Source organism: Caretta caretta, chromosome 15 (assembly GCF_965140235.1).
Source record: "Caretta caretta isolate rCarCar2 chromosome 15, rCarCar1.hap1, whole genome shotgun sequence".
Classification (NCBI taxonomy): Eukaryota; Metazoa; Chordata; order Testudines; family Cheloniidae; genus Caretta; species Caretta caretta.
The window spans coordinates 27,528,629-27,554,121 of NC_134220.1; the positions used below are offsets into that span (position 1 = coordinate 27,528,629).

The following is a 25,493-nucleotide window of genomic DNA, read 5'->3' on the forward strand; positions in this document are numbered from 1 at the left end:
CTGGCACAGTGCAAACTCTCATTGTAGCCAATGGTAGAGGAAGGATGGCAGGATTCATCCCATACTGATGACTAATGACTATCCGGGCTGTATTTGAAGAGGGGTTGGAAATCCTAGGGCTAACTTCTGTCCTCACGTCCACCATCACTTCTCCTGCTGAAGTTCTGTGCCCATAGCTGAGGGCAGAATCTGATTCCCCAATCTTCTTTTAACCCCTTCGTCCCCATGTCTGCTGTATGGTTCATGCAGCTGCTCTGCAAACATGAGCCCTTTCTATGATTTCTATGGAAACTCAGATACTGAATGGGTTGGAATAGGCTTGAACCATCTGTTCTTCCCCTAATTATAAACTGGATAGGAGGAACATGTTTCACAGTGACATCACTACAAATGTTCTTCTTTTATTCAGCATGCAGCCATCTGTGATTATTTGCTCATGTGCCAAAGATAATAAAGGGGTTTAGGGCTGGGGCAGGGAGACAGACTGAATCCCGAGTCAGTGCAGGGAATCTGCTGACATAGCCTGTTAGTTCTCTATTTTTTCTTTAAGAACAGAGCTTCTCTGGAGGAGGGTTCACTACGTACCTTATCACAGTATCTGCCCAGAACGGAAGGCTGACGTCAACAGGAAACAATGAAGGATTCACAGGTAAAAAATCCCCAAAGCCAACATCAGAGACTGTAGGGAGGGTTATGAGCAAAACTGCACAAACTGTCTCCCACGGCTGTCAAGAAGATCATGGGTGAGACTCTGGCCTCATTGAACTCAGTGGCAGAACTCCCAGGGGCCAGGATTTCAACTCGTATGAATAAATGTTGGCTTTAGTGGGGAGGATTGTCTACTGATTGCAGCCGTGGCCTGATCCTTTGTCATTGAGTTGTTGTGGTAGCTTTGTGGAACCGGGGGAAGAAGGGGCTGTGAGCCCTCGCCCCACATTTCTGTGCTCCTGTCCTGGGGGCCGCCAGCTTCCTGAGATTCGGACTTCCAGGTGCAAAGCAGTGTTAGTGCGTGCTGTGGTGTTCGGCAGGCAGCCCACGGGGGGTATCACAGCCATGACCACACCCTACTCCTGTACACAATAACTGCTAAAGTCAGGCATGCGGGCAATGCCGCACCCTTTACAAGAGTGTAGCAATTGCTGCTCCCGCATGTGCTTCCCAAGAGACCCTGCAGACTTTTTCTTCTGTCAGCTGCAGGACACCCCCTAATGCTGTTGTGGCTTTTAAAGCCACAACAGAGCCCTCTCTGTCCCTCAGTTTCCCCGCTGTAACACAGGGGTCGGACTGCTTCCCCAGCTCTCAGCATGGCTATGAGGCTGAACTAGGAAATGTTAATTAATAGAAGGTGTTGTTGTATATAGGCACTAAGTGTTAGTACTTGAACTTTCGTAAGTGACTTATTAAGATGTTGGCAAAAATGTACCATTTCCCCAGCGGTGGAAAGAGTCCCAGTCCAGAAGTGACCCTTCGGAATTCACCGAGAAGGAGAAGGAAATGATGGCTGAGACCGAGCTCCGGAAGCTGCAGCAGCAATTTCGGATGATGGTAGAAAGACGGAAGTCTTTTGGTGTCAAGGCTCAACAGCAAATGTACCATCAGGAGTAAGGGCAGCTTCATTTTGCTAGTCCGTGGCTGAAAAAGAAAAGACACCTTCAAATCTGGGCTGCACGTGTCCTCTGTGGGCCTGATTCTGCTCTTACTTATGCCAGGAACAGTTACATTAAAACCACTCTGAGCCAGATCCTCAGCTAGTGTAAAACAGCGTAGCTGCTCTGACTGCAGCAGAACTATGCCACTGTGCCCCAGCAGGGAATATGACCCTCTGTGTTTTGCATACTACATGATATTGGTAGTCCGAAAAGCACACATTTATGGGCTTTGGGCCCAATCCTTCAGCTCAGGTTCATCCACTGGGAATATTGGATGCACAAAAACTACAGGATTGGGTTCTTTATATGATACTATTCTCTTGATAACCTTTTGAATTTCCTGCTTTCACAAAACTAATCTATTTGCTTAGAATAATTAGAGATGCTTTATTTAGGTCTTGATCCTTCCTTATGCAGAACTCCCTTTGAAATCAGTGGGAGTTTTAAATGCAAGAGGACAGGATTAGGCTATGAAGTGTATACATTTTTTGAAAAACTTTTAATTTTCTTGGTTGAGGGGAATGTCTTTTATACATTTTTAAAATAATTTGTCTAAACTAATTTCTCCCTCGCTAGAAGCTTGAAGCTAAAATTGCAAGGGTTGAATAATGTTTGCACAGTGCTTTGAAGATGCTAAGTGCCAAATATTATTTTTATCATTTTTTCTACAGAAAAGAAATATATTCACTGAAGCAGGAACATGAAGAGATTGCATTACTCTTGAGCCTTACAAAGTCACAGAGAAATATGATGTTAGATGACAGAAATTGTATGGAGCTTAAATTCCTTTTACAGACCAAAGAGGAATATGATTCTCTGATTAAAGCAACAAAAGCCCTGATAGCTGAACTTGATGATAAGGTAGAGTATCTGAACAGTTAAATGGATAAACATGAAATACATTAGCAAAGCCACAAAACAAGCGACGCCCTCCTATCTGTCACTACCGGGATGGTAGCTCTTTCTTTGCTTTGCAGCTTCAGGTGTCTTCACATTTCATAGCTTGTTAAAAGAGCAATTCACTGATTGTTACCCGGGTTCCATTACTGCATCCATTACACACCTGATTAGTGCCAGTGAAGTAAGTGGGACTTCTTGCATAAGTAAGGACTACTCAGATAAGTGTCTGTGGGATCAGACCCTAAATTGTATAAGTTTTCAGGTTTCTGCTGTAATTGATAATGTAATCCAAAGGATTGTGACCTAATTAGTTGGAACACCACAATGGCAATATCATGGCATGAAATAGCCAAAGGGAATAAAGCTCTGAATCAAATAATTAAAGTCTTAGGGGAAAAAACCTGGCCTGTCTGCAGTTTGTTTGCAGGGGAATCTAGTGTTTGAAGCATTTGTATATAAAATGTGTCAGCTCAGGCCTTGGAATATAATGTCACCTCTCGAGCAAAAGACCACATGATTTGAAGACATTATGGACCACCTAAGCTGTTCCTATTACAGTCAGTGGAAGTTTTCCCAGTGACTTTGGGTTTGACTCTGGTCCCTGTGTTCCGATACACCACTATGGTTTGAGGTGGTGGTCTGGATGGGGAAAAGGGAGTGTGGGATTTGCTGGGGAATATTCCCTACCCCACGCTTGCTCTCATTGTTTTTCTTGGAAAAGAGGCAAAAACTGTGTTTTTTGTTACATTCATTTATGTGCCCTGAGACTTGACATTTAAAAAAAACAACCAAATACTTACAATAAAAATATCCTCAGCTCTCATAGGCTGAGCAGAGTTGGGTCTGGCCAGTATTTTTAGAGACCAAGGAACACCCAAATGCTGCAGAAGTGATCTGGGAGATTCAGTAGGTGGCACCTTCCCTTGTGAGTCAATATGGAATCATTGTCCATCGTGCTGGTAGGGGGTCAGTTTCAGGGGTCCTCCAACTGTTTCATTCTTCTGACCACTTTGTGTTGGGAGATTCTTCCAATTCCCCATTTCTCCAAACATTTCATTATACGCACCTTCAGGAAGTGCTCCACAGACAGTAGGTGGACATGGACCACGGCACAAGAGGTACCATGATAAAATATTCTTCTTTTTCTGTTCTACTCTGTTGCATAGTGTTGTTGTGCCCTAAACAGCTGCTGTTTCACCCCAGAGCCATATTTCAGTGGTGACATAAAAATAAAGTGACTCCTGTTTGTAGTTCAGTGTCTGTAAAGAGGGATCATTTGAGATAAAAGCTGCAATCTAAATTTAAGATCATTACTGACGTGGGTTACTGTAGTTCAGGTCAACACATGGGTATTTACAATGGCTAAGCACACTGACAAAAATCCAGAACGTAAAGATAGATTTTTATTTTTTTTAGGTAATGGAGATGGAAAAAAAGATCAAAACTCAAAAACTGATTGTAGCAAAGGTGAAACAAGCGAATGATAGCAAATGGCTGCAAAAGCAGATTCAGATGCTGGAGAATCGCCTAAACCATGTAAGCAATTGCTTGACCGAGCTGTTGACACATTTTGTACTGCAACTCCTTGACTAGATGGCTACCTGCATGTGGAGTGTTTGGAAAATGTTTTTCTGTTATCAAGATAATTTAAAAATTCAGGTTCACCCAAGCAATGCAAAGGACTTTTCCTGTCTTCGCTGACCCGATCGCTCTTGCTGTATATTGCACATCCAAGGCTCTTTCAAGCTTGTCCATCCAAGGGCAATGTTTGCAATTTCCCAGGAGCTCCAAGGGCTACACCTACTTTGCAGCAAAACGAAGTTGATTGCAGCCAATCATCTGTGAAACAGGGGAGGTGGATTTCAATAGCAAAAGATCCCAGCTCTGTCCTGATCCAAGTGGCCTCTCCTGTAGGCTCAGTAGGCTGCACTGCAGTATTAAAGACAAGGGTAGCCAGAGGGCCCACTTAAGACTTCCCTGGGCTGTGTTTGTCCTAGCCCTGTTTTATGTTGTTTGACCCATAATAGCTGGGCTCCTCTTTCCTGTTCTGCCTCCCTTACAGACTTTTCATTTGCAACCTGTCTTCCCAGACCACTGTCCGTTTCAATACCATCCTGACCACGAATGCCACACTCAGAGAAGAGATTGAAAACCTGCGATTTCAGAAAGCTATTTTTGACAACTTCTATTCAAAACTTCATAAAAGACTAGATCAGCAGAGGAAAACAATGGACGCTGCAATTGATAAGTCCAGCCAAGCATACGAACAAAGGTAAATGGGAGAGGAAAAGGCACAGGCCGCACTAGCTCTTGGCAGTACATTTGGTATTGCTTTCCAGGGCACAAATGCCCATTTCATTCATTAATAAATATCCACCTAAGATCAGATTTTAAGAAGTGCCCACTGATTCTGGGCGCTCAGTGTTAAATACTCGGGACTTGGTTTTCAGAAGGGTTGATCTCTGGCAGCTCCCATTGACTTCAGCTGGAGCTATGGGTGCACAGGACCTGTGAAAATCAGGCCCTAGATGTCCGAAGCTGGTCACCAAAAGCGAAGTGAAAATGTGGGCCTCGACGAGTTTTCTAGTGCCCAGGAAAGATGCCTGATTGGTGGGCCTGGAATCTGAGCTCCTCTGCTCATCCGTAGGACAGGCAGAATGGGGTGGTCTTCACCCACACTGCCCACTACCAGTGCGCCTCAGCCAGGACCGTGTAGAGACGGCCCAGTCAAACACTTGGCCTCTTAGCTAAGACGGGGTGGGGGTGGGGGTCTATCCGTGCCCATTGCAGTGGTGATTTATGGGGTGGTAAACTTCTGTCCTATGGAAACTGAACCACACCAAGTCATTTCCCAAACAGCAGCTAAGGTGGCACAATGCTTGGTGACTACTAACCTGGGCCGTAGTCTAGCCAATGTCCTTAAGGGGAAGGACTCTGGACCCCATTCTCCTGAGTTGTGCTGTTCAGGAGCCACCGTCTGGCCATGCTGCTAGTTAATTGTTGAAGCGGTGTCTGGAACGATGCGTGTGGATTGTCACACAGGAAAGACTAACTAGTTAACGGGGCGCGCTGTGTGCTTTCTGGCTGGGTCTAGGGTGGAAGCACTGGCACGGGTTTCCGCCATGAAGGAAAGGCGCTGCAAAGACATCGCGCAGTATAATGTGGAATTCAGGGAACTGGAGCGAGTCTTTGACCACGAGACCAAGCTGAAAGCCTTTATGCTCATCAAATTAGTGGATCGCTCAGACTTTGAGGAACAGGCCAAAAGGGAAGAAGGTACCATATGGGATAACAAACCTCCCCCCTCCTCTCCCCAATATGGAAGCTGATGTGACTCAGCTTAAAACTTCATGGTCACAGTCAGCTGGGTCTTGTCCTCTGAGGAGAATGTCCATAACAGGAAGACAGAACACGCTCAGATTGGGGTCCATCCTGGTCTTGACCTTCCCAGAGAGGTTCTCACCCCTGTGTCTCTCACTCCGATAACCCCAGCACTGAATCTGGGTGTGAGGGGATGGGGACGCTTAGCTGGGGTTTACCCCCTGCTCACAGGGGACCAGGGAGTGCCCCTTACCCTCTCCCACAGAATGGGTGGCATTATCCATAAAAGTAATGATGATGTGAAAGGTCGTTTGGGCTTTTGTCGACAGAGGACTAAATCCTGCTATTGCTGAAGTCATTGGCAAAAATCCCATTGGATCTGGGAAGCTAGGATAAGGACCCAATAGAGAGACACCGTGGTCTGGATTCTCCACTCACTCCGGGATAACTTCATTGACTTCTGTGGTGTTACTCCGGATTTAAATTAAGCAACCCTCAGTGAGCTGTGTACCTGGGCTGCTGGTGTCCTGGGTCCCTTCCAGGCCTACATCTCTGTGATTCTCTGGGAGCTTGCGGCAATAGGAGGGAGAGAGGTGCTGGAGAGAGGTGTTGGCGGGGGAGGGGAAATGGGCTCTAGTTTCAGGTACACTAGAGGGGGCTAATCATTTATTATTGCGCCTCAGCTGAGTTCAGTGAGGTGGCACCAATGGGACTGAGGGCAGAAGTAATTTCTCCTGCCATCCTCAGGGAGAAATTCCCATCCTCCACTTGTCCTGTTACCTGGCAGGTGCTTATGGGCCACATGCTCCACCCTGGGTTTCCTTATTCCATGTCTACACAGCAGCTGGAAGGTGTAATCCCAGGTCTGGTAGATGTATGTGCGCTAGGTCTGCTCAGGACATAGAAATGTGGCCACGGCGGCCCAGCTAGCGGCTTGGGCTAGCCACCCTAGGTACGTAGCCAGGGTGTCGGGCAGGAGTTCACCCGAGGTGCCCAACCACACTGCTATCTTTAAGTGCTTTGACAACTCTCAGCTGCCGTGTAGATGTATCCTTAGTCTCTTTAAATCCTCTCCCTTGGTCTCTCTGGCATGTCCTGTTCTCCAGCCCTGCTATCGGTTTTGTGGGCCTTCTTGAGTTTGCATTCCATGCCCCAAACTTTCCCCGCTCCCCCTGGGGGGGCATGAATTTAATCCCCAGTGTTTTCAGGTGAATTCTTTTGAGTTTGCCCGGTGATGGGCATGAACGAAATGACAAGAAACAGAGGTAGTTTGCTGCCCCAGCAGTTTTTGCGTTGCCGTTGATCTCTTCCAGCCCTCAAGTCAAGCAAGCGGGCCAGAAAGAGCAAAGGCGAAAGCTTTGAGAGCTACGAGGTGGCTTATATGCGCCTGCTGAAGCTGAGCGAGGACGGGGACATTGGCCAGCTGGTGACAAATTTCATCGAGAAAGAGGAGAAGAACTCTGCGTATTTCAGTTACGTCACCGAGCTGAACAACGAAATGGAGAGGCTGCAGAAGAAGACACAGGACATTCAGGTTAGTTCCGGTTGCTTTTCTGCACCCTTCACGCTGCCGTTTCGCTTTTAGACGGAGGTTTTCTTCTTTCTGCTCTTGCAGCTGTTGCCGCCCACGCTAGGGCCTCAGCTGCCGATCCCACCGCAGGCGTGTGACTTTTAGAACATAAATGGGGTATCCAAAGAAAGGAACTCTCGTCTAGGAGACAGAATCAACGTCTCATTGCTGCCACCTTGTACCCAGAGGAGATACTGCAAGAGAGTGATGCTCAGTAGCTGTGCGGAGCTGGGGGAGTTTGCTGCATGAGATGCTGACCAAACCCGATCTGATGTTATTTTTAGTGGCCATCACTGGAAATGTGCACAGAAATGTGACATCAAATGGTGCAGAAAATTCTACTGGGCGGGATCAAGCCTGAAAGCTCTTCCTAGGGCTTTGCCCGGGGCGAGACTCCCATTGAGTGTTGTGGGAGACATGAGTGCCGGAGGACTTCAGGATTTTGGCCCCTGGTTTGAGGTTTTGGTGGTAGAGAGAAGTATTTTTACCTCTGTCAGTGGAAAGGTATTTCTGTCCTGCCTGGGAACCTGGCTCCCCACCTGCCATAAAATTTTCATCAAATCCAAACTCGAACTGAATAGACTCTACACTCCAGCCCCTAGTGACGGGATCCCCAGATCTTACTTTGCCCACTGTCTAAGCTCTGGTTTGTTTGATGGGTAAATGGAGTGTTCTATAGCTTCCTTGCAGCTGTGGGATGATGCTCTAATTCATATGCTTTAACTGCTGTCTGTTACTGCTGCGGACTGCAGCCTCCCCATGCATTCTGGTTACGTAAAAGCAGGATCAGCTGGAAGGGATTCCATGTTGCACTTTCTCAGCCTACTGAGGACTGGGAGCTGGGGAGGGACCCATCAAATGGACAGGTTAGGCGTGGCAGGAGGGTGGAAACATGAAGCCTTTCAGAGAAAGTTTTACTTTGCTACAAAGGATTGTTTTCCAGAGAAAATGGGGCCCCATACTGCACATAGCTGGTCAGGGGTCTCCCAGAGACTCAAGACACGCCTTAACACTCAGCTGTTCAGGTTTTCCCCAGTGGCTATGGCGTCTCCTGTTAGTAGAGATGCATGGCTGAGAATAGCTGGCCAAATGCTCCCCAGTGTAGCCATACTGACTTCTGTGCCGCCCAGAGGCACATGGCCCAGCGTATCTGGACCTCTAAAATATGGTGAGAAAACCAGTGGGGCTCTGTTACTCTCTGGCCTGTGTTTGAGCAGAATGGGCCTAGAATTATTATTCCACCAGGCTCTGCTGCTGAGATCTTTAGGGGAAGGGTGCTGGTGGGTCCATCTTCTGCACAGCCAAAGAGAGTGGGACTGTAGGGAGAGGCTGCTGCTGGTCTGTGTTTGGACACAGCAGAATTGGCAAAGCAGCCAATCTCTTCTGCTTCCTTTTTCTTCAGAAGATGGGCTTTAAAATGTATCTTCTGTGGGGATTTAGTGCTTGGGAGGGTGTTAGGATGACAGCAAAGAAGAGGTGTGTTCCCCTGCTGAACAGGGTACAGCACAGGCAGTGCAGCGGCTCTGCCAGTATGCCTTCTCCCAGATCTGGAGGGACCACTCTTGCGGGGGAGAAAGATTTCTGTCCTCAAGGCCAATTAGTCCTTCACTGCTCTGTGGAAACTTCCGCAATGGGGTCAGTCTAGTGGAGAATTTGGTGTTACGGACACTTGTTCCCCTGGGGGTTTGGACTGATGTCACCTTTCAGTTACTGCTGACCTGCATGTGAACCAGTGACCTAGAGATAGTGGTCTCTGTGTTAGCTGTCAGTGATAGTTAATTCTCCCCGGGATGAAGGGATTAGTTCCAAGGCTTTACCTCCCAATACTTCCTCTTGTTTGTGTGGCACTAAAGAAGAAAACACTTTTTCAGCCCTGATACTTGTGCCTGGGAGCTGGGAGATAAGGGAAGCCTAGTGGTGGGAAAGAAATATCTTGGCTACTAACCAAAAATGTTTCCTTTATTGCCTTCTAACTAGGAAGCAGTTATATCCCAGTGACTGTGATCTGATTGTTTGGAAACGTGTCCTAAGCAGTGGCTAATTCATGCAGCCAATGCAAGAACAAATGTATTTGTTGCAGGTGAAAACTGAACATTAGGGACTCACACTCTGCTTAACTTTATGATGCATAACATGTGCTTGGCAGCTATACTCTGTGCTTTCCAGGTGCGGAACACTTCCATCAGGCATTGGGTGGTTGGTCTAGTCACCCGTCAGACTGGCAGTTGAAAGCAATTAACACAAATCCATTATGCTGACTTTGTAACACTCGTTTCACTCTTGGAGTTGAACAGCACAATGGGGCTGTTTATGATCTCTTGTGATTTTATTCTCCAGTTTAAATTTTTCAGCTGGTTCCAGCTGGTCACTACATTTTGGAGCAGAGCCACGGGTGTACTGGTCCTACTGGATCCTAGGACTACTGGTCCTCCAGTTCAATCCAACAGACACAAATATAGATGGGTTGAAACCTTCCAAGGGACTGCACTGGCATTTCCACTAGGGGTATAGCACTGGGGTGGAAGCACTTTTTTATTATATATTATTTGTATAACTGTAGTGCCTAGGAGGTGTCAGGTGCTGTACAAACGTGCCCTTGTGCTAGGGGCTGTACAAACACAGAACAAAAAGATAGTCGTGCCCCAAAGTGTTTCCAATCACTTGGATCCTAAGGTGATAGATACCTTGCAGAGAATGATTGATGACCGATCCCTTGAGCTTCAGGCCCTCCACCAAAGACAAGATCTTCAGCTGGGGTAAATCAGCAGTGCCCCACTGATTTACACCAGCCGATGAGGAACTGGCCCACATTTTTCAAGCTGCAATGATGTGAGCTCAGAATAATGGTATTTGCAGCGATTAGTAAAACTTTTCTCCCATTTGCTCTTCCCACACCCAGGGAGGGAATACTGCTAGGACTTGCTGCTGCTTTCAGAAAATCCTGCTTGATTTTGGAAGGGACTGTTTTAACAGAAGGTGGAAAAAGACAAGGAGCCATACTCTGGTCTGTCTTGTTCCCATGCAAGCCCATTGGCAGTCAGGGTTAATGAGAGCAGGAAGTGAACTTTGCAGGAAGCAGACCCTACGTGTAATCAGCCCTGCTGAGGGTGTAACACAGACACTGTCATTGGTAGTGTACAGATGAATCCATGACACTACTACGTACAAAGTCCCAGGATGTGGTTTGCTCAGCAGTGTGGGGCAGCCCTCATTATTAGTCTTATGTGCTTATATTTTATGCAGAATGAAATTCTTGACTTAAAATCCCAACAGAAGTTTGCTGATGACAAAAGCAACACCAGTCTCAAGGAGATGGAGGTAAGGAGCTGTCCTGGGAGAGCCTCGCTAGCCCGTGACTTACCTCCTGGCAGTACGCTATGTACTGTATGGGCCTAATTCTGGGCCCTTGGATACCGTCTGCATGGCCTGGCCATCCATTGGGATTTATCCACATAGGCATTGGCAGAAGGAGTTATTTCACTGCCAGTGCTGCAGCCTCTGAAGCCGAATGCTACCCCCCCGATGGAGGAGAATGGCCATTGCCCTCCATTGGTCCTGCTCTGCCCCTTTGCCTCCAGGCCACCCCTGAAAACCTCTCCCTAGTGGGGTTCAGAGCTCTGTAGCGTACAGGGGTGCAGACCCACTGTTCAGGGTCCTCCGGTCCAGCCCCTGCCCCTTCCAGTGCCCTTAGTTCTAGACCCTCCTTGACGACAATGGACGTCGCTTCCCTCCCCTGCTGTCAGCTCTGATACCAGTGTGTGCCGAGGGGGCAGGGATAGGCTTAGCCGAGCAGAGGACCCTGCTTTGGCTTTTGCCAGCCCTTTCCTTCAGCCCCTGTCTGAAACCCCTCCGGCTCAGCATGCTGGAGTGGGCTCTGTGAGCGCAGGCTTCACCTTGTGACTGGGAACTGCACACCAACCCTGACCACCCTCCAAGTCAGATGGGCTCAGGGTGTAGCCCTGTCAGTCACCCCAGGCCCCCAGTCTATGCAATCCATGGAGCCCTTGGCTCATTCTTCCCCGCAAGTGGCCCTTCCCAGCCACCTGGGGCCTCCCAACTTATTGAGATTACTTGGGGCAAGTGGGGCATTGTTAGCCTGACTCCTAAGTGCTGAGTATCTCCTGCTCCATGATCTTTCAGGGAACACTTGGTGGTGATGTCCTGCATACTTAGTCCTGCCTGGAGAGCAGGGGACTGGACTAGAAGACCTCTCAAGTTCCCTTCCAGTCCTATGATTCTGTCATCCTCAAGGGGCTGCCAGGAGAGGGCTACTTCCCCCAGACACATGGCATCAGTAGAATTACAGCGGGGACGAGATCAATCCAAAACCTTTCCACACTGGTTTGTGCTCAGTGTCTTTCACACTCACCTTCTGTGTGGAGATGCTCCTCGAACCCTTCAACCCTAAACTGAAATTTGGCCTGAGTGAGCTGCAAATAGAGTTTGGGGTGTTCGGATGGGGCACAGTTTTGGGGGGGTTCGCTTTGGGCCCGTATCTTGTGCATGGTACAAGCCCTGTAGCCTAGATAACTCCTAGGATGGCTTTGCTTTGTGCTGCTAGGAGAAGCTGAAGAAAACCACCGAAGAGGCCAACCTGTATGAGTACACCTGTAAAGAGAGCAGCAAGGTCCTGGACCAGCTCAAATCCGCTGTGGACTTTCTGTTTAAACAAATACAGTGCAAGGACACCAAAATAATGGAGCAGCTTGGCGAGAGCGGGGAGATCACGGATCTGAACCTGATGCAGTATTTTGGTGAGTTGTTAGTGGTTTTTCCTTTGCACAAATTTTAGTAAAGCTCAAAAAAAAAAAACACCAAAACCAACCCCAAAGTATTTCAGAGAAACTCACTGATAGAGAAGTGAGTCACTCACACATTTATGGTGGGAGTGAGTGTGGGTCTAGTAGCTAGAACAAGGGGCTCTTGAACTTCTGAGTTCTCTTCTTGGCATTAGAGGGGAATGTAGGCTCTTGGGGTTGGAGCAGGGTCTGGGGATCAGGACTGCTGAGTTTTATTCTTGACTCTAGCGGGGGAATGTGGGACCTGGTCTCTTTTGTATAGCACTCCAGTGGTTGGGGTGGGCCTGGGGAGCCTGGATTCTGTTCTCCGCTCTGGGAAGAAGTGTTGCCTACTAGTTAGAGCAGAAGCCTGGGGACCAGGACTCCTGAGTTCTATTCTTGTCTCTAGGGGGGGACCATAGGGTCTAGTATGTTTTGTATAGGGCCCCACAAACCCAAGGTCTCACCTACCCAGTGATAACCTATGTCACACAAGAGCTTGAAATAGAACCCAGGCTCCTGCCTTCCAGTGGGGCTTTTGCCAGAAGTGGGCTCAGAATGAACAGTATCTTATGCCTGGGTCTGGGGTAGGGTTGCCAAGTGTCCAATTTTCGACTGGAACGCCCAGTCAAAAAGAAACCCTGGCAGCTCCGGTTGACACTGCCAACTAGGCCATTAAAAGTCCAGTCAGTGGCACAAAGGGGGCCCAGGGCTAAGGCAGGCTGTCTTTGTTTTTGTGCGATTAGAAAGTTGGCAACCCTAATCTGGGGGGGGGGTCATCAGTTTTAACTTGTCCCACACAGGTATCATAGAAAAGAAAACCAATGATCTCCTGCTCATTGAATCCTTCCTGCGCTATAAGGAGGTCGAGGGAGAGCAGGATTCGCTCCCTTTATTGAATCCATTTTTGGGTGGCACCGGACTCCTTAAAAGTACAGATGCAGCGAAATTACCCCCATCTTCCCCTACCATAGAGCATGTAGTAGAGAACGTAGAGGATGGTAAGTACTCATATCTTCTCTCCCAGACGCTACCTATCGCTCACAGGAACAGAACCTATCTTACATGGGAACAGAACCATAGAGGCCTGGCTGGGGCAGAAGCAAGGAGACTGCAAAAGGAACAAAATGGGGAATGTGAATCAAATGGCAGGATCGTAGCAGTCAGAGGTGGAAAAGGCTCCCGGGATTATAACTGTCTCCTCCCACCCACTTGCCAATACGTTCACATCTTGGCTAATGCTCCATCTAGCCTGGCTTGAAAAGGCTTTAGTGATGGGGTTTTCACGACTTCCCTTGGGAGTCTGTTCTAAAAGATCTAGCTGGGCCTGATTCTCAACTACGCCAAGGCCCTTCTACATTGCCCTGGCATAAAGAAGCCTTAAAGTAGGTGGAAAGGATGCTATGATAATATCCCCTGTGGAGGGGGCTGCCCTGCTGGGCATAAGGGCTCTGCACCAGCCCTGCTCCCAGCTCCTGTGATGGGATGGCTGGAGTGCACTGCACTATGGCTGTTCTCTGTTTCCCAGGGCTCACAGTGGCCAGGGGAAGTGAAGCATAAGAGCAGCCCTGGGACTGCTCTAAATTAAACCAGGGACGAAACGGGATCCTTTATAGCCCCAAAATATAGGGAAGCAAAGGTGGCTAAAAGTCACCTCCACCCCTGCCTCTAGTGGAGGAATGGAGTCACAGAATCAGGCCCCATAGTTTCTAAGATGGGGCCAAATGCTGGGAGTTCCCTAGTGCCTGCAGTTCCTGCTGGAGTCAATAGGAGATGTATGGGCTCATTGCCTACCCAGGATTTGGTTCACTGCTTTATTGGCGTGGGCAAATTTCTGACAGTCTGGGGACTTAGCACCCTTATACTCAGATGGCCATGGGAATGAAATGCAATAGCAGAGCCGGGGCAATATTTAACACTAATGTGAGTGGGTGAAACTCCATGGGCCCCTGGATTTGCATAGTATTAATGAGATTAGCAGCCTTCTGATACAGTTATCAGAAAGACTGGGTTTGCAGCAAGCGCAGTGACAAGTTAGGACTTTCACTGAAGCTCTGGAGAGATTTTTCACCCTAATAATCCCAATTTCTTTTGAAACAGTTGATTGGCCTTTGGACCATGGCAGTTTGCGCAGCCTGATTATTGGGAACTTGGAGAAGGACGAGTCCAGTAGGATCTCACTGGACAAAGAGAAGAAGAGAGGGATAATTTTATAGACGGGGAAAAGCAAATACACTGGGTATAAATAATAGGTTCTTAATTCACTTGAAATCAAAATCTGATTCTGTGCTTAATTTAAACAAAGCTAACTTTAAGTCTCAGGAATGCTAGTACTGTCTTGTATTTACAATAGGCTTTGCCATCCGGCAGGATCCCAAAGCCTTTTACAAACTTAAACGAAGCTCTACCAATTATAGGCAGGCATCACATATAAAGAAATGCAACCATTTCTGGGGTGGAAAGGAGGGCAGCAGTTGTCTAACAATCATTCACAACAGTTTGGCCGCGGCACTGGGACTAACGTCCTCTGTGTTGCAAAATGCTGGTGCACTAAGTACATCGGCATTTAATGGCCACAGGTGGGCATGACCTCACTTCTCCATCTCCTCTGCCTGTGCAAATTGCCATGGGCTCATCGATATCCACACAGAGCGGGCAGGCCCCTGTTTAAAGTCCCCACACATTAAACTAAAGGATGGAGGCCTGAGTTGATGTTGCACTTCCAGGTGTTTCAGACCTGAGATGATTCTTCTATTGGACCGTGGCTGCCTCTCACTTCTTAGTACGTGGGGCTGGCTCCTCGGCTGGTGTAAATCAGTAGAGCGCCATTGAATTCAATAGAGCTGATTTACCCCAGCTTTCGATCTGGTCCATGATTTTTAACATTTCTGTGGGTTTTTTTTTTAATTAACAAATATTCTGTCTGTAGACAAACACTGGCGAGAATCCCAGAGAACTAGACAAAAGGGGGGAAACTAGAAAGCAGGAGAGACACTGTTGTCTAGTGGATCAACCATTTGAGTGGGACTCTGGACAGCTGGGCTCTAATCCTAGCTCTGCCACTGGCCTGCTGGGTGACCTTAGGCAACTCACATCCACGTCTCTGTGCCTTGGTTTCCCCATCTGTTAAATCGGGATACGGATACTGACCTCCTTTGTAAAGTGCTTTGAGATCTACTCATGAAAAGCTCTGTATAAGAACTATGTGGTCTATTATTACTGTAGAAAAGCTCAAAAGTGGAAGCAACCAGCTTGACTGCTAGCTACTGCCTGATCTTCCAGTCTGAAACAGACATTGATCGCTTAGCACACAGAGCAAGGAGATTTCCCCTTCTGCAATACCCTTCAGCCATAGTTGCTCAAATGGAAAGCACATGATGATCAAGTATCAGAGGGGTAGCTGTGTTAGTCTGGATCTGTAAAAGTGCCAAAGAGTCCTGTGGCACCTTATAGACTAACAGACGTACTGGAGCATAAGCTTTCGTGGGTGAATACCCACTTTGTCAGATGATAATCACAGTTTGCCTCCCCCTGGAATCAGAGAAGCCAGCAGGAAGGATAAAGTAAATGCTATAATAAAGGGACCTAAAGTTTTGCTCAAGATCCCAACTGGACTCCAAAGGCAGATGGGACAAAGGTTTTTCAGCCAAATCCTGATCTGAGTTGGCTGCGGCATAAATTCACTGACTTCAGGGGAATGACTCCAAATTTACTTGGGGGAAAGCGAGATCGGAATCCCTGGTTGCTAGTGGGATGCCTGGCACTGTGCATGAAGAAATCCCAAATCATGTGGGATTTGCAAAAGCGCCTAAGTGATTGAGGAGCACAGTGGTGCCATTGAACGTCAGTGGGACGGGGACTAGAGCGCCTAAGCCTCTTAGATGCTTTTGAACATCTCACTCACAGTTCCTGTTCCAAGGACAGATGAGACTCTGACAAGATGCCTGGGAGATCCAGAGAGATGGCAGTAGCTTGGAAAGATTTCTCACTTTGGATGGTGATGGTTTTGTAGCCACGTGGGACAGCAGTATTGTGCGCTTTGCAGAAGCAGGGGGTTTTCCAGAGGGGTGTGAATGAAGGGAGCCTGCACCAGTGGGTTTGAGAGGATAAAATAGCTGCATGTCTTTGTGCTCTCAAGGCAGCAGCTTTGTCATAACAGCTGTAGTCGTAGCAGTTGGAAAAGGAGGCAGGGTAGCCCTGCTTTGCCATCAAAAGCACAATTGAGCCTTAGTTATTTTGTCTTTTAAGCACCCCATACCTTACATGATACCCGTCACAGAGAGAGAAAGAGACGCTTTAGTGGTCTGCGCATGCTGCCCAGTAAGAAAAGTTTACTAATGCCAGCGATGTACCGTGCATCATTAGATTAGTGGCAGTTTGACAGCAAGCCACGCAGAATGATCCCATTTCCTCCCTGCTGGGCTTCTGCTGTTTGATGTTTGCAAACTGTACAACCCACCTCGGACCAGCCTTTGCCACCTTCCCTGTAACTGAGTCTCGTCGTCAGAAGTTCAGTCACAGGGATTTTTCGGTGGTGACCTTGTCTAGCTGTGGCTCAGTGAGTCTTGTGTGACTCAGCCCACAGCTGGGGAGATCTCTCTCTCTCACACTCACTCACTCACACTCATCCCACTTTTCCTCAGAGCTCTGCAGGGTTGTGTTTGCCCCAGACAGAAGCATTTATTTTACAGACCCTTTTCACTCTTGACATAGGCAGCTGGATTTCCTCCTGCAAAATGGATAATTTAATTTGGACACAGTTCAGATATGCAGTTCCCCAGTGACAGTAAGCTTTTCCCTGCAGAGAAAAACAGGCAAGAGTGGGACCACGTACAAACGATTGCACTGAAAACAGTCAGGCCAAACCCAGCTAGAACCGTAGGGGGAGGCAAGCGTTACAAGGGGGCCACCCCCATCACTGTGCTTGAGGAACTTACACAACCCCGGCTCTTAATCCTTCTCTTCCCCGTGGGTGATGATGTGGACGAGGTTTTTGTAGTCTAAATTTCCAGTGATGTCTGGGGGGAAAGCGGCAAACATCTGGTCGACCTGCAGTGTAAATGGGCCCAGATGGGAAAGGGTTAAACAGATTGGTTGGGTATTCAGGTGAGCAGAAGTGAAGGAGGGGGCTGGGAGCTGTTTGAAATCACAGGAAGTTCTGCCCTTGGCATCAATGGGAGCAGGCTGGGACGGGGAGACTGCCCTTTGCGGCGGCCTGCCCGTATTTCGCTCGCTTGTTAACCAAGCAATGGAAATATGGGAAGGAAAGGAAAGTCTCCAGCGCACCTCTAACTGCAAGGCCACTGATCTACACTAATCCTGTGCCCTGACCCCCAGCTCCGCTGAAGGCGCTTGCCAGTGCACTCCTATACGGCGACGCTCTGATGGGATTCCATCGCTCATCACTATCGCGGAGAGGTTGGGTCCACGCCCAGCCCTGGGTGCTGCTTGCCAACCCCCACACAATTCAGAGATGGCTTGGTCCCGGCCATCACAGAGATGGTGACATGTGGATCCGGGCTGGGTTTGAATTCTCACCTTTTGGGGGTGTTTGTATCCAGGGGCTTGGGTTTGACTGGTTATGGAAAGAGAGGCCTGCTGTGAAATTTAGCTCCTAGGCTCCCCCAAAGCCCAGTGCTATTGGACCCCAGGATGTAGGATGGTACAGGCTGTGGGAGATGGGCTCTGTTGCAATAGACTGATTTGCTTCATTCATCGTTACTTTGTGCAATGGCCTGATGCGATGGACCCCCCAGCACCCCGGAGCCCTATGTCATGGCTCTGACCTGGGCTCGGTACTCCCAGCCCCCACATCACATGAGGGCTGGACAATCGAAGGACTGTCTGTAGACAATGTGGGAGCAGCCAGGGACACGGCAAGAATTGGAATAGGGGAGCTGGGGGGCTGCCCAGGAGGGCTGCGGTGAACAGTGCGAGGACCCTGAGGAGAAGTAAGAATTGGGCTGTAGAGGGCTTTTTGGTGAGCCCCGGAGAGAATTTGTATGGGTAGTGGTCGGAAGTGGCAATGGGAATTGTGCCGCAGGATGATCTTGGGATTGCAGCAGGGTCCCAGGGCTGGGTCCCAGCGTAGAGGCCGGGCATGGGCTCCCCTATCATCGCCGTGAGGTGAGGAGAATTCTCTATGGGAAACACTGAGGCACTGCTCAGTCCAGGGCAGGGGAAGGACGGTTTCATTTGAACTCTTGTGGTTGCCCCATAGGGCGGGCTCTTGCTTTGTTCCTCTGTCCAAAGCACTAGATCACCCCGCCACAAATGGGAGACGGCAGACCAATGGGGAAACTGAGTCACAACAGGGAAACTGAGGCACGGACTTGTGATCTACCCTGGAAAGGTAAGCCAACCTGTTACAGCCTGAGCCTGCTGCCCACGCATGCGCAGTAAACAGGTCAGTGTTAGGCATTGCTGAATGGTGCACCCTGTATAAGGATGGAAGTGAAAAGGAGCCCTGTGCATACCTCTTCCTGGGAGAACCTCTCGCCCTGCGTCATCAGCATTTCTTTAATGCTGCAAATAAAAGAGCATGTTGTCAGAAAGAGGGAGGGACGGTGAGAAAACCAGAACAACTCCCCCTGCCCCATGCACACCCCAACTGCTGCTCTGCACTTACTAGTCAGATTTCAGGCCTTTGCCCTCGGGGTCAAACACCTTGAACGCGTTCAGGATCGTCTCCTCTGGATCGGCACCTGCAATGGGGAGCACATGCAACCGCTGCTGGCACAGAGCAGGGATTATGCCTGCCGCGGGCCGCACCGGGGAGTGGCATCCCCTTCGGGGAGGGGGATCGCAGATCCTGTGCCATCTCCCAGGAAACAGGGGCTGTGTGGTCGAGCAAGCTCATTCCCTGCAGGGAGGGGCCTGCAGATGGACGTGCCCTGGCCTACCACCGCCATGCACAGCAACGGCTGGCATCTCTCCACCCACCCCCTGCTGTCGGGGCCATGTGCATCCCATGGCATGGAGAGGAACAGATGCACATTCATGTTGCCCCTCCCTGCCCCCAATATGTAGCTAATCTACCCAGTGTATTTATAGCATGCTAGTCTCAGAGGAGCTGCGGGCTCGGTGGGCTTAAGGAATTCTGCACCAGTGTCCCATAGCTTGGGTTGCACAATGGGTGAGGGGATATGGCTGCTGAGCAGGAGCGACTCTGAGTCACAGAGAAGCTGCTGCTCTACGCAACATCCTCTCCTGAAAACCTGTCAGGACGTAGGCAGCAAAGAGCCACAATAGTTCACATCGGCACGCCTGGAGTCCGTGGCACCAAACCCCTCTGAGGGGTGTGGGCAGCTGTTAGAGAGCGTGTCTCATCTAGAGGCCCCAGGGTGCTGCACAACGATGTAAGCATTGCTATCTCTGTTTTGTAGCTGGGGAAACTGAGGCACAGAGCAGTGGCAACTTGCTCAAGGTCACCCAGCAGGCAAGGGGCAGAACTGAGAAGAGTGCAGGGGAGGCTGAGAACGAATAGGAGCGATTGCTGTGTGCATTAGACCAAGATGCACGGTTTCTGGGAATATCCTGTGTATGAGACTTTGACTGGCAACACCCTGTCACCCTGTCTTTGCCATTTCCTGCCCCACCATGCTGAGGGAAAGATGCAGGAGAAACTCCATGGAATGGCATTGGGACATTTTCACCTTCTGCACTTTGCTGGGGGGAAGAGGGTGATTTGACTCCTAGGTCCTGAGCCAAAGCCCCCTTAAGTGCACGCAAAGGCACCCATTGAGTGCAGGATCAGGTCCTTGGGGAGAAACTGCAAATAAAGTTACTTTATGTTTTAATATACATTGCCCTTTCCTAGCATCTTCACTTTGAGGATCTCAAAGCGCTAAGTCTTAGCACCCCTTGTGAGGTAGGGCAGGGTCATTATCCCTGTTTTGCAGATGGGCCACTGTGGCACAGAAAGGTTAAGTGACTTGCCCAAGTCACACAGGGAGTCTGTGGCACAGCCAGGTATACAGCCTAGATCTCTTGCCCCCCCCCAAGCGCTGTAACAGCCACCGGACCATCCTTCCACTCATTTCGTCCCTCTGCCTTATCTTACCCTTGAGCTTCTCTCCAAACATGCTCAGGAATACAGTAAAGTTAATTGCTCCAGGAGCCTCCTTTATCATTTCATCAAGTTCTTCGTTTTTTACATTCAAACGACCTAGACAAGAAACAAAAAGACAAATCACCTGGGACATGGATTAAACTTTATGCAGATTTTCAGGTACATGAGCCCATTTTATACACAAACAAGCCTATGAATGAGTTAAAAGACATAGAAAGGTGCATTTTTTACCATGGGAATAGTCTCCCCAGGGAAGTGGTAGAAGCTCGATCCTTGGAGAGAAAGAGAACTGGACCAGACAAAGCACTAGAAAGTGTATCGTAGGGAAGAATTCTGCACTGACTGAGGTATCCGCTACTCTGATTTCTATGAGTCTAGAGAACATCACAGAATTGCACCATGATTAGTTCCCACCTACATTTTGTCAGTAAAATGAACAGAACCAAACGTCTGCCTATTGTCATCCATAGAGCTACAAAAACAGGGCCTGATCCTCTTTGGATTACAATGCAGTCACAACTGATTTGCACCCTTCTAAGTGAGGTGATAACCGGGCCTTATGTTTCTCCAAGGATGTACATAAACCCCATAAATCACATAATCCAGCAAGACTACTCATAGAGTAAGGTATTACTCAGCAGGAGTAAGTCTGGCGGAATTGGGCCCTAATTAATTTAATAACCATTTTTGCTAGCCAGGGCCTAAATTATTTAACAACATCAGCCTCAAAAATGATCCACACTGACCAAAAATGTTCAGAAAGTAAAATAATCTGCTCTTTGTAATAGAAATGATTTTGGGTCCCGTAGTTTTGAGCAGAGGAAATGGAAGATCCAATTAACCAGGGATTGAATGAAATGGAAAGCAGAGTCGTTGATTTCTCATCTAATAATTAGTCTAACAGGATCAAAGCCTTTTCTGGGAGGAAGGAGGGGCATTGTAAGATGCAGGCTTACCCACTGCAGCAAACGTATCTCTCAGATCTGCCTTGTCAATAAAGCCATCCCGGTTCTGATCCATGATGGTGAAGGCCTAGAAAGGGGAGAAAGGGGAATGGCAGCATGCAGAACAATAACCCACAGCTCCCTGAGAGTGTAATATCGCTCCCTCTGTTTAGCCATGTTACATTTCAGCCTGGCTAGGAACTGTGGTGTGGCAAGGGACATAACTGTCTTTGTTCACAGCTGTTCTTGCACCTTCCTCTCACAGTGATTTACGTCAGTGGGAGCAGAGGCGAGGGCTTCCAGCAGCATTCAGGATCGGGCCCAAAGAGCCCCTGTTGTTCAGCAGTACAGCAGCATTTATTAGGCTCCCTGGTGGTGCAGGGCTGGAGGCTGTTGCCCGATCCCCTCTGGGAGTGGCTGCGTGATGCGGGCTGAGGCATTGCTCAGCTGCCCAAGACTGCATCCCTTCCAGAGCAGGTGTCTCCACCCAACTGCCTCACCCTATGTGACCAATTGCTAATGTCCTAGGAGCCCAGCTGACCACGGTGCTCATAAGAATGACATTAGAAGATGCACTGTGAATGCTAGCAGGGGATGGGCCTCGCTGATTGATGGACATTGCAGCCAATCAGCTAGAAGAGAGCAGATGTCCCTGTCCAAAAGCTCAGTCAGGGTGCAGGACCCATGGGGTGGGAGATTATCCCTAAGGTATCACTACAGGTAGGAGAATTCCTTCTGTAGGAGTCCTGTGCGGGGGGAAAGGGGGTGTGACAGATGTTCTCTCCCACATGGTAGCTATTCTCTAGTTTTGTAAAGCTCATCAGTAGGCCTGGAGTTGTCTAAGCAGTAACCACTCTGTCTGCAGCCCAGGGCTGGAGTAACTATGACAGTGTTTACAAGCCCAGGGAGTGGGGCGGGGGGGAAGGACTCAGCCAGGAGAAGGCGTTGTGGAGCACAGGGGTTGGGGAGTTCACTTGCATGAGGTCTCCTGCCCCAACTGGCTCCCATGGTTCCCAGCATGCAGGAGTTCAGTTTTGGCCACTGCCTTGTCCTCAGTTATCGTACTCGGAGGAATATGGATACACTCCGCTAAAGAAGGCCTCATGTTATCACCCTGTCCAAAGACTCTCTGTGGGTAACTTTGAAGACCTGAAAATGTGTAACCTAATGACACCCATGAAAGGGTTAACCAGTTCTCGGTAATAATGCCCTGCCTCATGGTCACAGCTCAGCCAATGAGAATTTGCTCGGATTATACAGGGCTGCTGTCTTGTGTGCCATTGGCTGAGTGTCTTGTCACTCACTCTTCTGCTGGGAGTGCAGTGTCATGAAGTTGAGAGAAGACCCCGTATTTGATTATGTAGTTGAATTACGTTTGTTTGTCCCCCCAGTAAAGCAGTTGTCTTTTAAATGAGCTTCTAGGACTCTTGTTCCAAATCCAACATCACCGAACCTAAAAGCATTTAGAAAAAGTTTGACGATACCACCATATAGGTGGTTCTTGGCTTTACCCTTCATGGTCATTGCAACAAAGGCCACTTACCTCTTTGAATTCTTGGATCTGTGTTTGTTCAAACATAGAGAAGACGTTGGAATTAGCTCCCTCTGATCTCTTCTTAGCTTTCTTGGGTGCCTTGGAAAATTCAAGCATGCTATCATTAACTCACTGTATTTTTCAATGTGGAATAAATTTAAACTACCCTGAATTTATTCCTAAATCTTTATGAATAGCTAGGGACTGCTCCATGCTGGTGCACTTTAGTTCTTGAAATGATCCGCTCTTTCTCAGCTCAGAAGTGTGGGGTAAAGTACATGCTGTTCTGTAGCAATGGGAGTTATTATTTCTTCTCACAAGGTAGGGTAGAGCTCAGTTTCTTGGGCTCCTGATGCATTTGACCAAATTGATTAGTAGGGAAGCGACATGAAAAATGACTAGCCACACTACAGTGTGACATCTGCTGTGGTTCAAATGACATTTGGCTGAGAAGTAAAAGCAAAGAAATCTCCCCTTGTAACAATAGACATTCAGGAGTGGAAAAGATAGTTAAGCACGTCTTGGAGATTTCATGCAATGGCTGTCACTATTATGAGCTTTATCACGGTTTTGTACTTTTTATTAAGAATGATGTTACTGCAATGGCTACACATTAAAGCGCTCTAAAATCTGCCCTTTCCTACACCAAAGAAGATGAAACCCAGAATTGAGTTGATTGCGATTCTTGTGGTTTAAACAGGAAATGTTTCAACACACGTGCTAAAGTTTCTACCTTATTGAGAACTTCTGGTCCTTTCTACCTTAGCTGCACACATGTGATCTGCTATGATCTTTTCCTTTTAAATAAATATCACAGATTTGTAAGCGACCCCATTGAGAGGGTCCATGTCTGGTATTCCTAGGTACTGCAAAATAAAAATAAAAAGATTTAAATGTGCCAGTTCGAGGGATAGAGATGTACTTCCTAGAAGGTGCATGGATGAAGGGAAAGAATTCCAATTTGACCTTAAAATATTCTCAGTCCCATTTTGCAAGCTCTGTTTAGTTCTTGATTTGAAGACAGGGCAGCAGTTAACCTAGAAGAAAAAACCCACTTTGCTGCTGCTATTTTTATGCCACCGTGTATTAAATACCCCTAGACTGCTTACCTTGTTTCAGGAGCTATAAGGCATGTGTGTGCCATTAGGGCACTAAAGTCTCTCTCTCTCTCTCTCTCTCTCTCTCTCACTGATCGCTAGAGATGCTCCTAGTAAAGAATCCTGCTGCTGACAAGCTCATCTCACTGTCATTCCCGCAGCTGCCCACTCTCGTTACTCACCATCACCGGAGTTGCTTTGCACGGCCCCTGATGTTCTTGCAAGAGGAATTCAAAAGACAATCCCCCAGGCCGCTCTGCGCTGAAACAATAAATACAGCCCAGGGCAGTTTAAAAATAAACGCATGCCCACTTTTGGCTGTAATAGGTAAGTTAGCCGCCACCTCCGCCACCCCCAGCTCTGTTGTCTCTCCGTCTTTGTCTTGGTCTCATCTTGAATAACAGCTTGTTGTCCCTGTGACATGTGAGACCCAGAGGTTTTCAAGGTTAGAGAAATGCCAGCAGGCTGTGTGGGTGCCACTTTGAAGATGTTGACACGAGTCGTGCTGCACAGCTTGTGCAGAATGAGTGACACCTGCATTTGTCAGTGGCTTGGTGGGGGCGAGACAAGCATGCTAGAAAGTATATATCCTGGTAGCTAGGGATGTCTGTCTATACAGACGTACAGAGCCAGCTCTTGGAGCTGCACTGATTTACAGCAGCTGAAGATCTGGCCCGCAGATCAAGAAGGTTCAGTGCAGTGAATGTCAGATCTGAACCAGGATTTGAACTTCATCCCCCTCTCCCCGTCCAGGGGTATTCAGATGGAGGGTTTTGTTTTGCCTCATTAGAGAGCTGGGGTGACTTCCATGTACAGTGAGATACATCTATCTATCACCCAGATCTGCCTCTGAGATAGCACCTTCCACGCTGGGAGATCCCAGAGTGCTTCACCAACCACACAGATATTGGGATTCGCAGCACTCACCACACAAATGCAGCCTCCTCTGGGATGGAATGTGGCAGCTGTCACAACATAGCAATCACACAACCCTACCCACGTCTACCCGAAGGCCCCTATGGTCCAGGTGGTGTGAGCTGCCACCGTGCCAGGGCTGATGTAGCCCTTTGCGTGGCACCAGCAGGGCTGGGTGGGTCAGAACCCTTTGTCTGGGGTGGTGGGGTAGGTGCTTTTTCAATTGGATTCTTGTTGAGGGGCTGAGGAGCTCCTGCCCCACCCATCTGCCTGGTGGTAATGAGGGACCCAAGTGTCCAGCAGCTGCTGTCTCCAGTCTCCCTGATGGAAGGGGACCTGCTCCCTCCTCCTTCTCCTCCAGTTGCCCCCAGGGATCACTGGCCCGATAGGCCCCATCTCATGGTCCTATTTTGGAGCTGCTGAGGTCAGTGCGTGGCTGCCAGTGAGGGTGGAGCTTGGCCCAGCCAGTGCAGCTGGGATTATGCTGCTCGTTGGGCTGCAGAACCATGAGCAGGTGCTGCTGCAGTGAAGGGACATCGCAAAGCAGCCCCACATCCAAAGAGCCACCGGGCCAGATTCAGCCCTGCACAGGTGCCTGGCATAACATCCTGAGGAGGTGGCTCATGCCTCCCCCATCCTGGGGCTGCTGGGGGTTGGTCTGGCCCCACACAGGTCAGGGTGGCCCTCCTGAGGCTGTGCAGCACTATCCCTCAA

General features: G+C 48.6%; 2 protein-coding genes across 6 annotated transcripts; one reads left to right on the plus strand and one right to left on the minus strand.

Moving 5' to 3' along the window:
* The first annotated feature begins 484 nt into the window (after positions 1 to 484).
* CCDC63 (coiled-coil domain containing 63) lies at positions 485 to 14,539 on the plus strand. Of its 2 annotated transcripts, XM_048821447.2 has the most exons (11): positions 485 to 649; positions 1,435 to 1,601; positions 2,321 to 2,510; positions 3,966 to 4,085; positions 4,640 to 4,821; positions 5,644 to 5,825; positions 7,184 to 7,404; positions 10,684 to 10,758; positions 12,002 to 12,194; positions 13,022 to 13,219; positions 14,319 to 14,539. In XM_048821447.2, the coding sequence occupies exons 1-11, from the start codon at positions 635 to 637 to the stop codon at positions 14,432 to 14,434; spliced, it is 1,659 nt and encodes a 552-aa protein (XP_048677404.1). In that variant the 5' UTR covers positions 485 to 634; the 3' UTR covers positions 14,435 to 14,539. The 2 variants fall into 2 exon arrangements, with proteins under 2 accessions (XP_048677404.1, XP_048677405.1); XM_048821448.2 differs by lacking the exon at positions 1,435 to 1,601 and having other exon boundaries at positions 486 to 649.
* Positions 14,540 to 16,851: 2,312 nt separating this feature from the next.
* Positions 16,852 to 24,286, minus strand: MYL2 (myosin light chain 2). Of its 4 annotated transcripts, none has more exons than XM_048821927.2 (8): positions 24,047 to 24,286; positions 22,777 to 22,866; positions 21,246 to 21,321; positions 20,281 to 20,385; positions 18,847 to 18,922; positions 18,695 to 18,743; positions 17,156 to 17,267; positions 16,852 to 16,947 (listed from the first exon to the last, which is right to left on the minus strand). In XM_048821927.2, the coding sequence occupies exons 1-7, from the start codon at positions 24,047 to 24,049 to the stop codon at positions 17,169 to 17,171; spliced, it is 498 nt and encodes a 165-aa protein (XP_048677884.1). In that variant the 5' UTR covers positions 24,050 to 24,286; the 3' UTR covers positions 16,852 to 16,947; positions 17,156 to 17,168. The 4 variants fall into 4 exon arrangements, with proteins under 4 accessions (XP_048677884.1, XP_048677883.1, XP_048677882.1 ...); XM_048821926.2 differs by having other exon boundaries at positions 16,852 to 17,016; XM_048821925.2 differs by having other exon boundaries at positions 16,852 to 17,267; positions 24,047 to 24,283.
* Between the last annotated feature and the right edge of the window lie 1,207 nt (positions 24,287 to 25,493).

Coding starts and splice junctions, on each gene's coding strand:
- CCDC63 (XM_048821447.2), top strand. Junction 4,086..4,639: donor TGGAGAATCGCCTAAACCAT/GTAAGCAATTGC, acceptor CTGTCTTCCCAG/ACCACTGTCCGTTTCAATAC. Junction 10,759..12,001: donor CCAGTCTCAAGGAGATGGAG/GTAAGGAGCTGT, acceptor TTGTGCTGCTAG/GAGAAGCTGAAGAAAACCAC.
- MYL2 (XM_048821927.2), bottom strand. Junction 18,923..20,280: donor GTTTGGAGAGAAGCTCAAGG/GTAAGATAAGGC, acceptor TCCCCATTGCAG/GTGCCGATCCAGAGGAGACG. Junction 18,744..18,846: donor AAAGGCCTGAAATCTGACTA/GTAAGTGCAGAG, acceptor TTTTATTTGCAG/CATTAAAGAAATGCTGATGA.